At 42.7% G+C, this 14,620-nt stretch overlaps 1 protein-coding gene across 9 annotated transcripts in view; it reads left to right on the top strand.

Moving 5' to 3' along the window:
- SP110 (SP110 nuclear body protein) overlaps positions 1-12,490 on the top strand; it is a 34,597-nt gene extending 22,107 nt beyond the window's left edge. For 4 of the 9 annotated variants that reach the window (XM_045575620.1, XM_045575616.1, XM_045575622.1 and 1 more), the window contains 9 exons: positions 256-321; positions 3,114-3,212; positions 3,920-4,062; positions 4,879-4,923; positions 8,051-8,166; positions 8,822-8,930; positions 9,213-9,284; positions 9,848-9,988; positions 12,220-12,489. In XM_045575620.1, the coding sequence (XP_045431576.1) occupies positions 256-321; positions 3,114-3,212; positions 3,920-4,062; positions 4,879-4,923; positions 8,051-8,166; positions 8,822-8,930; positions 9,213-9,284; positions 9,848-9,988; positions 12,220-12,333 (905 nt within the window). In that variant the 3' untranslated portion in view covers positions 12,334-12,489. Of the gene's footprint in view, positions 1-255; positions 322-3,113; positions 3,213-3,919; positions 4,063-4,878; positions 4,924-8,050; positions 8,167-8,821; positions 8,931-9,212; positions 9,285-9,847; positions 9,989-12,219 lie in introns of all 9 variants that reach the window. The other 5 variants (XM_045575618.1, XM_045575624.1, XM_045575619.1 and 2 more) reach the window with 4 other exon arrangements.
- Positions 12,491-14,620: the final 2,130 nt, after the last annotated feature.

Here is a 14,620-nt window from a genome sequence, read left to right as displayed (position 1 = left end):
TGTATTAAATGTATACATACACATTATTATACATATTACTATATATAATAATTGACATTTTGACTTCTGTAATATTTTAGCCTTCCTATCTATTGATATTAACATGAGCTTGCTATTTTTACTTGGTCAATGCTATGATTTTCCTTTGATAAGAATTCATATCTGTCTTTCTCCAAATTGGAATAAAGATAAGAAATGTTACTTCAATGTAGTTGACATATAAAGCATGTGAATTATAATTGACTTTTTTTTTAGAAAAGAAAAAAAAAGATGTCTGTTCCAGTTCAACAATAAGTTGTCAGAAAAGTATTTCCTATAAGGGTAAGTAAGCAAGGCAGAGACTTGCCCTTAGGAGCTGAAAGTTCCTTTCTCCCTCCCCTCCTCTGCACCCCCTCCCACTGTTCTTGTCCTCCTCCTTGGTCTCTTCTCTACTCCAACTAGGTGCCACATGTGACACACTCCCAGTGAATGATGTAAGGAGTACTGCCCCACTGCCATCCAATCTATCCAAGTTGTGCCCCAGCAAGCACTCTTCAACACAGTACCTATAGAGACCCAAAAACGATAAGGAAAAATGACCAAACACATGAGTCCAGTTTAATATAAACATCTACTTTCTTCATTCTAGGAATTGGTGAAAACCCTAAGCTAAGCAAAGCCGAGCATGTTCTCATTTCTGGTGGGACTGACTTTCTCTTCCTGAGTTAGTCAGGAGTGCAGGTCTGGTCTCCATGGGTCAGGTTCTGGATTTGCTTCTGTCCCTCTGAACTCTTGTGCCTCCTGGGTTGACTGTCCTCCTCTCCTCCTCCTCCTTTCTCTTTTCCTCCTCTTCCTGTACTCACTTTTCTTCCTGTACTCACTTTGCTTTCATAACTTACTTCTTCAGCATTCTTTCTTGTCACTCTCTTTTTCCTCTCTGGCACAAGCAACATTGGTCTTTTTAGTCCCATTAACTTATTAAAGTATGTAGCAGGTGCTATTCAAAGTGGGATCTATAGACTGGTGCCATCTTCAGGCTGTTTGTTGCAGGTCTGCAGAGCTTGTGAACATACTGTGACATTGAACACACTGTTTTTTGTGGCCAGACCTACCCAGTGCAGGCAGCAGTACACTAATTTCTATCCTGGTCAAGATCCTGTCTCTTCACAGGCCACATGCTTAGTAGCACTGGTGTGACATGCTTGTGGACAAATGCATGCACCATACCTGTACAGCTTGAGGAATTAACACAAAACAAGAGCCCATGTGTACCCAGCACCGAGTCAAGAAACAGAACACAATCCACTCCCATAATCCAATCCCTACCCACACTCCTTGGTAGCCACCAGCCTGATTTCTCAACACATAGATTCCTTTGACACTGAATGCTTTATTTTTTCTTCCTGTTCAGGGCCTGCTAGGTGTGCCTTGCTCCCCCAAACACACACATACACACACGCTCCCTCATCCCCATCTCTCCCTTTGCTATACATCCTCAGGCCTCACCTTGAATAGAGCATTCTCCACCCTGCAGGCAGGAGTAGGGCTTCCTGTATTTTTTTCTCTCTGGTACTTATTACAACTGTCATTAACTATCTGTGTAGGTTCTGTTCACTGTGTGAAAGTCAAATGAAGTCAGTAAGTGGGTCAGTCTTGCTGTCTCCCCTGTGCCTCACACTTTTTATGCTTAAGTAACTGACAAGTCATCAAAACCTTATTCATTCTTCCTCATCAAGGATGAATACCAACAACATCAGGGCCCTCATTTACCCAAATGATGCCCCTGTGAACTAGAAAAGGGTGTTCCTTCCTCAATCATGTTCCCCACATCCCTTGGAGCTGATTCCTGAAGCCACGGCCTTTTCTGCCCTCTGCTGGAAGATTGCTGTAGGAAGTGTACAGATGGATTCTGCCTTGAATGCAAATCAGAGGCCCCTCCCATGTGGAATCCTTGCTCCGTTCACAACCCACACATCCTTAAACAGAGGCCCTGACAACAATATAAGTGTGTACATCACTTTACAAATGTCAAATCACTTTGTTCTACATTTTATCATTTAACTCTCAAGTAAGTATGATTCAACTCATTTTATAGTTAATTAAAACAGAAAAAAAATTGCATGAGCTAAAAACTTAGGTGTTCAAATTTCAAGTTCTTCATTTTTTACAAGAAAAAAAACAATCCCTGGTCTTTTTAGAAAATGCTAGTGTAAGCAAGAATCCAGACAAACACTAACCTTTATCCACCAGCATCAGCTTCTCCTGCCTCCTTAACATTCCCACCTTTGGCTGTGCCTTCTAACAGTGTCTCTGTACTGTTATCAATTATACTACTATATTAGGGAGTCTTGTTGAGGCCCTTTGAATGGCATGGGAAGAGCATTAGACTAGATGGTATGTATGGATCCCAAAGCCAGCTGCGTCTCATGAAATGTGGTGACCACCAGGAATTCTCTCTAGATCTAAATCTGTGTCCCCACCTGTAAAATGGGGATCATCATTGCCTTCCCTGTTTCACAGATGGTAGTGAAAATAAGCAGTACAATGTGTGTGCTGATCATAAAGCTCCCAGATCTTTGTCCAGGTAGTGTCTTTCCATATCATTTTTCACCTACTGCCCTTTTCCTATGTTCTGTAAGAATTCCTGGAGTTAGTCTTCCCATGGCTAATTATTTTATTGTTGTTGTTGTTTTTCCATTCTGCTCTTCCTTCTCTCTGTGAGGCTTTTCTTTTAATTTCCTCCACAGTGCTTTCTGTCTCTTTGGTTTTCAATTCCTCACTTTCAAAGCAGGCTCCTCCTATTGGCTCACCCTGACTTGATGGTTACTAATGGTGACCTAATCCACACTGGAGCATTCCAGGCAGGGTTCCACCCTTAAAGGCCTGTTTGCTGAAATTTGTGAGGAAAGCTGAGACAGACACAAGATTTGGGGGAACGCTTCAGAAAATTGTTTCCCTTCCTTAGAGGCAGGGTTGTCATTTCTGAAGTACTGGGGACACAAGGTCCCCATGATTCAGTGTGCTGCCTTCACCAAGTAAAGGAAGGTGTGCTGCTTATGCTCATGGAAAGGAGGATTCATGAGAGAGATAGAATAAGGATTGAGTAACAAACTGTGCTCTTTGTCCACTTTCAGAAAAACCCAAAGATGATGCTGTGGACTTTCAGTCTCCTACACTTCCTGTGACCTGTGGTGGGGAGACGGGGATTTTATATAAGGAGAAAATGAAAAAAGGTGAGTTCCTTGATAGTCTGTTCTTTGGAACCTCTAGACCAGGGGTGGGAAACATCCAGAACCAAAGGCCTGAAAAAATCATTTGGTCAGGCCCTACCAATGCATTAGGGCTGAGTTAATTAAATGTTTGACCAAATATAGCAGGCTAATTTTTAAGTTGATAATTTTGTATGGCCCTCAAATGATGTCATAAATAATCGAAGTGGTCCTTAGCATAAAAAAAAGTTCCCTGCCCTGCCCTAACAAAGGAATCCTAGAGGGGAGGAACATACCCAGGTATGTGATTGTTTAGGAAATGAGCCCTGCAAGCCAGGGTGCAGGGAAAAGAAGGGTGAAGGGAGGGGGCAGGGGGAGTATCTTTTAAAAAGGAATTTTCAAACTTTTCCTGGCTGTGGTATACCTATTGGCCACTACACTCTCCAAAAGAAGTCATCCATCCATGGACCCCGGGACACTGATCACCATGTCCCTGCCACATGAAGGTGTCACATAAAATGCCGATTCTCTCCCAGCCTTACCACTCAGACAGTTTTTAGGGCTTCCTTCAATCTGAGAGAGAAGAAACCCAGACTCCCTCCTACTGGATCTGCCTCCCAGGGAGTCTCTCTGAACCCAGAAAGATAGAACACCACAAACAGGAGGTTGGAGTTTAGGGTGAATTCAGAGGATGGAAGTAGATGGTGGGATGGGCTGTCTTTGTTTTATAGGACCCTCAGAGAAGTGCATTCAGAATGAGGAGGGAGTTTGGTTCACACCAAGAGAATTTGAAATTAAAGGAAGAGGAACAAAATCAAAGCACTGGAAGCGGGATGTGCGTTGCAAAGGACAGACCCTACAACAGCTGATGGAGGTACGATAAGGACAAGGGGCAGATAGGTAATGGGTGTAATTCCTTGAAGGATGAGGGAGATGTCAGTAACAGAAGTGTGAAGAAATTCCCATTAGGATTCCATAGCATGATTGAGAAAGAGGTAAACCTTAGGAGAAAAAAAGATGCGTGCGACAAAGCTAAAAATGCAGATTGGTGCTAATAGCGAAGAATTTTAAGTGCAAGCAAAGGGTTTTGAAGTCAGGAGAGAAAAGTAGCTCTCCCTGGTGGTATTAGGTAGGGTTAGCTAGAAGGAAAATTGATGAAAACAGACCTCAGCCATAGCTTCCCAGTGTCCTCCACCTACTAAATGCTACTCAAGACACTGTTCCATCTGGACCCCTCAGTGAAGTGTTTCTGGGCTGTTCTGTCCATGGTCAATCTCTTCTTTGTACTTCCCAAAACACTATTCCATCCCTTGAGCAATTCACTAGGGTCCTAGTGATCCCTACACAAAGCCTCTCAAGTACACTCAGAAATTATCGCTAGGATGAAACCATAGGATTTTATCTAGAGAGAAAGAAATGCAAATGAAAAGAAGTGGATGGGGAAGGGACTGAGAAAAAAAAAAAAAAAAGACCAACAGGTCTTGGATTTGAGTAATAGGGGGAAGTGATTTTATCAAATCCAGAGGAAGAACTGATTGGGAAAAGGAGCTCATTTTTCTTTTAGACTCTTAGGGTTTGAGACCCAGTAGGATGTCCAAGTACAAATATTCACTAGGAAGTGAAAACTTCAATAATTACAAAAGGAAAGTCTCCAGAATAACCTAATTCATTGACCTCTTCTCTCTTTCAGAAAAAAGTTTTGTTCTGTCCTCCAAGAATAAATTTCAAGAGAGAGGTAAATAGAAAGTGAATTTCTACCACATTTTTGATCACCAAGCTGCCAACTTTTTATGTCCAAAGGCTCATCCTTGAATCCTGGAGTTTCCCAGCTCTGAGTGACCATCATATTTAGATACTGCATCTTCATGTTGACTGCGTTAGTTCTCTGATACCTGTACATGCCACCACTATTTTCATAGCTGATTTGAGATGGGGGCAAATAACTCTTTAGAATAAAGATCAGGACAAAAGCTGATGATGTATATGCTGTAAACAAAGATCAGGATATTTGGATGATGGCAAACCCAGGGTGTCAGAAGTTGAGTGTTCTAGTTTGAAAAGTAAATATGGTGTTGAAATAGATAAGAACAAAAAAGGAAAGATGATCATTCTTGATTGAACACCAAGTTATCCTAACTCAACATGCTCAAGGGCATCAGAATGGAAGAATGTGTTTGAACTAAGCTTTGTGTCTACAGAACCTTCCTCTAGGTGAAAATGGCATTCCACTGGCTGTACCAGCTGCTTTTCCTCAGCCTTCTTTACTTGCTTAGATGCCTCCTCTCAAGTCCCATTCATGGGCTTCTCATTAGATCTGAGCCTCCAGCAGAGGCAATGGTGTCAGTCCCATCTTGCCCTGTAGGCTACCTTGACCCTTGACTGGCTCCATTCAAAGTGTGTGAAACAATGGTCCCCCAAAGCCATTTCTTGTATAAGCTGTCTTTTCCATACTGATTTGAAATACCTTGATATGTGTAGGATGCTCATTGTAATAGCAAAAAAAATAATAAAAAAAATAGGGAAGACTATAAATGTCCATTGGTATTATAAAATAACCTAAGACATCTACAGAATGGTATTTTTTAAATGCATAGGTCAAGATTCATCCTTCAGTCAATTGAAAAACCACACATAGGTTTTGAGGTCAGAAAAGCTTTTAGAAACTCAAACTGGTAGTACTATGTTTTGTTTATGTAAATATGTAGATCTATGCCTTTTAAAAATGTGAAAGAGATAGCTATCATGGGACAGAATTATAGGGGAAATTTGCCTTCCATATTACACATTTATGTACATGTGGAAAATTTTTAAATAATTACTTAATACTTTTGTAATCAGAAAAAAAACAATAAAGATATTTAAAATCAAAATCATTAATTCATGGCCCCAACATTATAGTTTCTTCTTACTCGTACGTAATGCCACATATCAGCACATGATAGTCAGGAGTACACTTGATCTCACCTTCCATCCCACCTAGAAGGAGCCACATTGGGAATAATGAGAATGAAGCCTAGTTCTGACTTCAAATAGACTAACGCAGGCCCTTCCCTGGCCCCATCACTCTAGAAGTCACTGTTGCTCTGCGGTAGACCAAGTCCCACTGGTGTAGAACTCTGTACGTGTGTACCATCAAGACACCTGATGCCGACATTGCAAACATGTTTTGTGGTTTCCCACAATGGGTGGCTGGTGCAGAGTACTGGCTCAGAGCTTGTGAGAGCCTCAATGGTTTCTCCTATATGAAAGTGTAGTGTGGGGTTGAGGAGGACAGTTAGCAATAGGGTGAAGATTCTCTTGCTGGGGCAGGGCCTATATGGTTTGGACTTTCTACTAGGGCTGAGGGAAGGAACCCATAGCTTTAAAAAAATTATCTTTATAAACCCATAACTTTCTTATCAACTTGCACAGATATGGCAAGAGGGTAAGAGGGAGGGTGGGGCTTGAAACTATTAATGGTCATCACAAAAACCAGAGTCAGACTCTTTGAGATTAGGAAGTTGAAGAATTGTATGTCTTTTCTCTATTATTTTTCTATCATGTACGCTTGAAACAATTCTAGAGTATATGGGGGCAGGGAGTGCTGGTGGCTTAGGACTCTGGATCCAACTAGAGTCTTAATTAGGAAGAGTAGATAGGTCTAGGCTACCTTGAAATCTGCATCCTGGTCCAGAGCAGGCCAGGCATCCAGTCAGAGGGCAAGAATGGCCATAGAGTATCAACCCCAAGGACAAAGAAAAGCAGACTGGAGAATTCAGCATGTGAAGGCCAGAAAAATCCACTGGACTTTAGGGTGGAGGGATCCCTCTTTAAGAAGTCCTGGGGCCTAGTCAATGAAGGGAGCTGCTGCGAAGCCTCCTCTCAGTTACAAGCAAGAAGAACACCCTCCCAAAAACAAAAGGAATTTTCACTCTGGCTGAGTGGCCAGTCTTGAGAATGGAAAAAAATTTCCCTCTCTAAGCTTTTTCCCAGGTCCTCATGCTTGCGTTATGACAGTTGAGGGTGGTGGCCTGTCCTAGCTCTGTGGATCCTTTCCTCCAGCTCCTGATGATCTATTTCCCACCTTTTTATGTATTATACATCTGTCTGGGGTGCACAATGGGCACATAAGGGTGAATGCCACTTCCTGGCTCCTACCTTCAGCACAGAGAAAGTGGTCTCTTATCCATGTAGAGCCCTTGCTGTCTGTCTCCGGAGGGGCAGAAGAGAGAGGGAGGGCGGGGCATCAGTAGCAGAACCAGTGCTTTACTCAGCAGTGAAGACAGGATTCCTCATCTAAATCTCTTTCAGAATTTACTGAGTCCCATTTTAAGGCCACCAGAAAGCTCCATATGAGTTCTCAAGCCTACACAATGACCCATTGCACAGCAGCTCTGTCTTTGTGTCCTGTCAGCCATAGCCTTAGGGACAGTTCTGAGTGGTCCACAGGCTTGCCTGGTATGGTACCAAGCAGGTGGGAACAGCTCTGACCCCAAGTAGGCCTGAGTGCCAGTCTAGCTCAGGTACTAAGTTTGATTCCTGCATGAATCAAAGCATTTCATCTTCCCAGGCTGGTAAAAAAAAAAAAAAAAAAAAAAAAAAAAGGGAGTTGCCGATAGCCATATTTTCTCAAATTTCACATACCAACCACCTGAGATCCTTTAGAATGCAGGTTTGATTCAGTATATCTGTGTTCCTTGATTCAGTATATATAGCTCCTTGACAATGTTAATGCCACTGACCCTCAAACCATACTGTGTAGAAAGGGCTTCCATGACCTTCCAGTCCCTTCTGGGACAGGCAAGGATGGGGTGTCCCAGAGCCCCACAGTGCTCAGCAGATCTTGCTGATCCCAGGCGTGTCCACATTATCTGCTCTTCCAGTGGGAAAATGCAAAGGAATGTGAGGTGTGCTGTAGAGGGGGACGGCTGCTCAGCTGTGACGCCTGTCCACGAGCCTTTCATGAAGACTGTCACATCCCGCCTACAGAGGCTAAGAGGTTAGTGAGATGCAGCAGCCTCATGCACACCCTCTTCCGGGTTCTGTCTCTTGTCCCTCAGCTCCAGAGGGAAGAGCATGGTGGCACAGGTGTGCTCAGAGCAACCTGGTGGGGCACAGCTCTGTGCCCTCTGCTGTCAGTGGTAGCCTGTGTCTGTGAGGCAAGGCTGCCACTGCCCCTAGGAGATGTCCTCTCCTAGGTTTGCAGCACAGACTCCTGTCCAAGGGGGATGGAGATGGGAAATGCTACTGGTCCGTGTTCTGTGCTTACTCAGAAAAGGCAGGAAATATGGCCTGGTTGCCTTGTTTTGCTACATTCTCGATGGGCTATTGGGGCCCAAGGCCCACAGAGGTTAAGGCCCAGCCTCCAACACTCAGTCCTGGAGCGCAGGGTTACTTGTGCTCCCAGCAGCTCAGATGGTGAAAGGAGAGCCCACCCCTCACCCTGACACCACCTTCCATCTACTGACCCTCAAATGCTACCCTCAACGGGCACAGGGTCATTGGGTCACACCCCACCTAAGGACACTGGAAAGTGTCCCCTTCAACCTCTGGCTGTGCCCACCAGCCACTCCTAAAAGGAGAAACAACGGCAGCCTTAGGAATGGTGGCTGTTTCTGAGATCTTGCCTTGATCACTTATGCCCGACCTCTCAGGAGCCCGTGGAGTTGCACCTTCTGCAGGATGAAGGAGTCTTCAGGAAGTCAACAGTGTCTCAGGAGACCTGAGGTCTTGAAGAGGCAGATGGGGCCTGAGGAGCAACTGGTGAGTCAGATTCAAACCCCAAGACCTTTTCTTCCTGCTCACATGTGAGAAATCAAGAGTTGCAGGCTCAGGGAATGGGGCACCTAAGGTTGTTTGGCTTCAGATGGTAATTCAGTGCCCCAAAATGGAGTCTGAACAGGATTGAACCCACTTTAGGACCCTTTGACAAATATGATTGGAGGGCCTGAGTGTCTGCCTGTGCATGCATGCTTGTTTGGACACAGGCTCTCTCCGCTATCTACCAGCTGCATTTCTTTTCAAAACCCTCTTGATATTTTACAGAAATGTGAGTTCCTCCTCTTGAAGACCTACTGTCATCCACAAAGTGCCTTTTTCGCAAAGACCCCATGCAACGTAAGTGTCACATTGGATGATTCTCATCCTCCAGTCATCTCTCTGGTGTAAAACTCAACCTGGAAACCTGGAATATGGGTCCTGCAGAGGCTACTGTCTGCAGGGAGCAGAACCGTTAGCTGCAGATGCTGGAGTGGGTTCAACTCCATCCCACTGTGCTAGCTTCACCTCCCTCAGGTCCTACTTTTACTGTCTCTACAGGACAATGTCTTTCTTAAAGATAGCTCACAGATTAAGATCTCAAACTCAGGAGCCAAACTGTGGGTTCAAGTCCCAGCTCTACCACTTTTTTGCTGTGACATCTTAGATAAGTTACTTAACCTCTCCCTCCCTCCCTCCGTTTCCTCATCTGTAAAATGGTAGTTATTATAGCACCTATCTCAGGGTTGTTGTGGAGACCACATATTATTACTGTGACAGTTCTCAGAACAAAGCCTGGCATCTAGCTGTCAGGTGGTATTATCATTGCCCTGGAAATAAACCCACTTGCCTTGTATTTAATTTGGATCCACCCCATCAGGATAGCTGTGCTAACATCACCCCTTTGGTGACTTTGTCCCTAGATCCGAGATTACGCAGAGCCCTTTAGGGAAGCCATGTGGCTGGACCTGGTGAAGGAAAGGCTGACTGAGAGGATGTACTCAGTGGAATGGTTTGTACGGGACATACGCCTGATCTTTCGTAACCACAAAACTTTTTACAAGGTAAAGTAGAAAGGATATGTCCTACTTCCTTCTCACATCCTTTCTACTTTCCCCTAATTTCTTGGATGACAGAATTTTTCAAGAATTGTCCTCAGGCCAAAACCAGTTTGGCTCAGTGGATAGAGCATTGGCCTGCAGACTGAAAGGTCCCGGATTCGATTCTGGTCAAGGGCATGTACCTTGGTTTCAGGCTTATCCCTGGTAGGGGGTGTGCAGGAGGCAGCTGGTAGATGTTTCTCTCTCATCGCTGTTTCTAGCTCTCTGTCCCTCTCCCTTCCTCTCTGTAAAAAAAAAAAATCAAATATATATATATATATATATATATATATATATATATGTATTTGATTATATAAAGAATTGTTCTCAGACTATAAGGATTATAGGGATGAATGTCAAAAAGAGCCACACATAGGACAGGGAAGAATTCTTATAAACAATGCCTGAAAAAACCCATCCTCAGTTCCCAGGTTGGCAGGCTGCTCCCACTGAGACAGTCAATTTCCCTAGCCTCCTTGTTCAAACTGAGAAGAAGGGCAATTTTTGTTTCCACAATTCTTCATGCACCAGGAATATAGAAATAGATGAGTTAATTAAACAAGATGAAATAAATTAAACTTCCAGGATGCATATGCTTGGACTTATGACACCTAAATTTCCCAGTGAACTTAAACATCATGCAAAATTGTCCTAAGCACTTATTGTCTTCCACCTTCCTTTGTAGGGAGAGACAATTAGTTGAGGTATTTTTCAATTTAAATCTTTATTGTTGAAAGTATTATATATTCCCACCCCTTTTTTCCCAATTGACCCCTTCTACCTCTCCTCCAACCCCAAGACATCATTAACTTTGGTTTCTTGAGTATCTCCTGGTGTTTACTCTAACTTGTATAGACATACTGGGAGAGATAGTTAAAAAAGGTTCTCACCTTCACCCAGCCTCCCTCCCTCCTGCATGCCACAATTCAGCATGTTCACAAGCCATAAGTTGTCTATTCATGGATCTGGAAGTAGCAGAGAGGACCTGGGAGTGCCTTCACACCTAACACAGTCTTAGCCTTGGAGAACAGGAAGTTCATCCTTCTTTCAAAGAGTGAGCTTTCAAGAAATGCCTTTACTTTTCCTATGTAACACCAATCTTGAGCTTCTCAGTGATCAGAACCAGTTCTTCAATTCAGACCATCTGTCGGGTCCAAGTTACTAACCAGGCAGACTCTCATCCATTTCAGTGTAGCAGCAGCATCTCCCCACCCATTCTGCCTCAGTACTGGAGTGATTGAATAGTCCTAATCTAATGTCCTTAGGGTGTAGGCAGTGGGAACAGCACCAGGTGTCTGATCAGTGGGGTCAGACCAAACCTGGGTCTAGCATCCTGGATACTTGAGTTCTGGCTAAGAAAGAATTCAGAGCCATGGCCCAGACTGTAAGAGAACATTTATTTGGTAAATCATAGAGGTATAAGTAATCCTGAAAAAAATGGGCTTAGGAAACAAGTTCTAGAGATAAAGGAGTGCCAGGGTCTTTTTCAGCATCTGCAAGGGTTCAGGAATCTGGAAAAGGGGCTGCATGTAAATGAATAAAGAGACTAGACATAAAATATAAATTTGGAAGGCATATTGGGAAATCCAGAGGAAGCTTAGTTCTAGTGACTAAGTTCCTTGAATCTCCTCACCCAGGGCTTTTTATTCACACATCTTTCCCTCTAGCAAAGCAGATGTACATATCAAAGGTAAAGTTTGGTGAGCAATAAAAAAGATTATAAGTTTGGGGGAACTGCCTTTGGCTATTCCAGCAGTAAACTATAATATATGCAGATTTTCAGCCCTACTGAAGCTGTCCATCAGCCTTCTGATTAACTCCTCACATTTATTGTGCCAACTACTAGAATTTGCTTCCAGCAAAAGAGGGGTCCTTGGCGCTTAGGAGTGAGGAAGCAATTGATAAGGTGCCTGGGGTAGGGAAGAAGAGGGGACAGAAAGGAAAGGCATGGGTTGGGCAAGCTCCCAGAAGAGAGAGCACATTGGGTCTTCTTTTCTAATGATTGTAAGGGAGAAGATTTTAGGGGAGGTCCAGGGGGAAATCTCTTCTAAAAGCAATCCATTGCATTTGTTTTTTATAGTTGGCCTTATTTAAGTCTTATTGTATTCTTTCCATTTTGAGTACTTTCATATTATTTTTGCTATATTTCTTTATTTCTATCTTCATATCTATGCATTTGCTGTTTTCTCTTTTAGGCTTCTGATTTGGGTCAGATAGGACTGGATTTAGAGGCAAATTTTGAAAAAGATCTCAAAGAAGTGCTTATTTTTCATGAGGCCAGTGAGTACAGTTTCCGGGCTCCTTCTTGACCCCATTCTAAAAGGACTGAGGCACCTCCACTTCAGAATCCAGATGATGTAACCTTGGTCATCTTTAAATTCCCAGTGAGTCTCTGTCCCCTTGACTCAAATCCAGGCCCTTCATAGTATCATCACACCTTCTACCTCCTTTTAGTGTTTTTTGTTGTTGTTGTTTGTTTTGTTTTTGGTTTTTTTGCAGCTAAAAAATTATATCTCACACTTAAAAAATTGAATTCTTCTTTAATGTCATTAAATAGCCATCATACAATAGTTCACATTCTTCCCCATTTCTTATAAATCTTTTTTACAATTGATTTGTTTCAGTCAAGATTCAAACAAGTTCCACACATTGCATTTGACTACTAAGTCCCTTTCTATTCTATAAGTTTGACAATCTTATTCCTTGCCTACTATTCATTGGAAAGCCTATTGTCCCAATAATGCCCCAATTAATTGATTATCTGTCTAGACTTAGTGGGACAAATGCAGGTGACCAGCAATAACGGCCTATCCTCTGGTACTTCAATGTCTGGACAACTGAGCCAAACCAGAACACATGACACACAAGACAGAATTAGTGTGCAATGACACAGGGTTTATTTACCTATTCCTCGTGGGTCCTGGGCTCCAGCAAAGGCCACCTGGCTATGCACACTGAAGGACAGGCGAACACAGAGACAGGCAGGCGGCCGCACCTGGTTCAGGCTCACACAGCAGAGCAATCAGGGAGCAACGTGGAGTCCTCCTCTTATGGGCAGGAGACCTCAACTGAAGATGGTCCCGGGGTTATATGGACCGCCATAAACAAGTTGTGTCCTTATCAGTGTGGGCCAGATGATGTACTTTATGCTGGAAGCAGGGCATTTACACTTTAAGGGATCAGAGCTTTTACATCAAAATAGTGGAGTGTTCATTAATTTTGGAAGTTACAGAGTATTGGGGGTTTCCATATAGCAAACATTTCACACAATAATTATTTCATACATTAGAGGGGTTACATTATTATAACACCCGGGGCCCTTAACCTATAAATTTTTTCATATTCTGGGCTTTTGTACATTCATACCATTATGAAAAATTTATTAAGTTAAATTTTAAGTTTGTATGGAATCTATTTTTGTTTGTTATATATTTAATATACCATTGCAGAAAGTATTTTTTAGGATTTCACATTTGTATTTATAAACAAGATTGGTCTATAAATATTTGTATTTTGCCATAGTTAGGCATAAGGTTATCTTTGCTTGGTAAAATAACTCATAAAACTTTCTACCATTTTATATGTTCTGGAATAACATGTCGTGTTTTAGATTCATAAAATTATATAGTCTAGAGTCCTTTAGAGAGGCACTTATTGACTATTTTCTCTGTGTTTTTTTTTTCATGGTGATTAGACTATTCACATATTCTATTGCTTTTTTAATCAGTTCCACTTTTATATTTTTTTCTAAGAAGTAATCCATTGCATTTGTGTGTGTTTTTTATAGTCAGACTTATTTAAGTCTTATTTTATTCTTTCCATTTTGAATACCTTCTTTTTTTTTTTTTTGCCTATATTTCTTTATTTTTATCTTCTATTCTGAAAGCATTGTAACAGTTTTTAGTTCTTCTAATTCTTACCTGAAAGTTTTCCAAGGGCATTGTAATGTGTGTTTTAAATGCCAGAGCTAAAAATAAAATATCTTTAACATACCACATGTTTAAACTAAAGTGTTTGTTTATACCCTTCAGCTCCCTAATTTCTATTTGCTGTTCATTACATTACTAACATTTGTTTCTTTTACTCTAATTAATTATTTTTATAGTATTTAATTATATTATACTAGAGCCCTGGTCCATGAAAAGTTAAGCACTGGATGGGGAGCGTCCCTCAGCCTGGCCTGCCCACTCTCACAGTCGGGGAGCCCTCAGGGGCAGGAGGTAACCTGGCAATCAGGGGAAGGTGATACCCCCACCACACCTCTGCTGCTGCCACTGACGGCAGCACAAGCCTCAGCCCAGCCCTGGTTACCTGTGCCTCAAGTTAGCCCTAGGAGGCTGGGCAGCCACCATCCAAGGCTTGCCTGCACCTCAGGCTGGCCCTGGATAGCTGGGGGGGATGAGGGGACTGGGGAACTCTGGAGACAGGTGTGCAGATCAGAAGGACCCACCTAGGAGCCATGCGCCTGCCGTCCCGGCAGAGCTGAAGGGACTAAGAGCCACCATCTTGTGGCTGTGGGCACCGCAGTCTTCCATTTTTGAGGGCATGGCAGTAAATTAGCATATTTCCTCCTTATTGGCTATGGGCGCCACCATC

Source organism: Pipistrellus kuhlii, unplaced genomic scaffold, assembly GCF_014108245.1.
Source record: "Pipistrellus kuhlii isolate mPipKuh1 unplaced genomic scaffold, mPipKuh1.p scaffold_m20_p_7, whole genome shotgun sequence".
Lineage (NCBI taxonomy): Eukaryota > Metazoa > Chordata > Mammalia > Chiroptera > Vespertilionidae > Pipistrellus > Pipistrellus kuhlii.
Note: the sequence above shows the minus strand (reverse complement) of the source record. Positions and strands in the feature narration are given on the sequence as shown.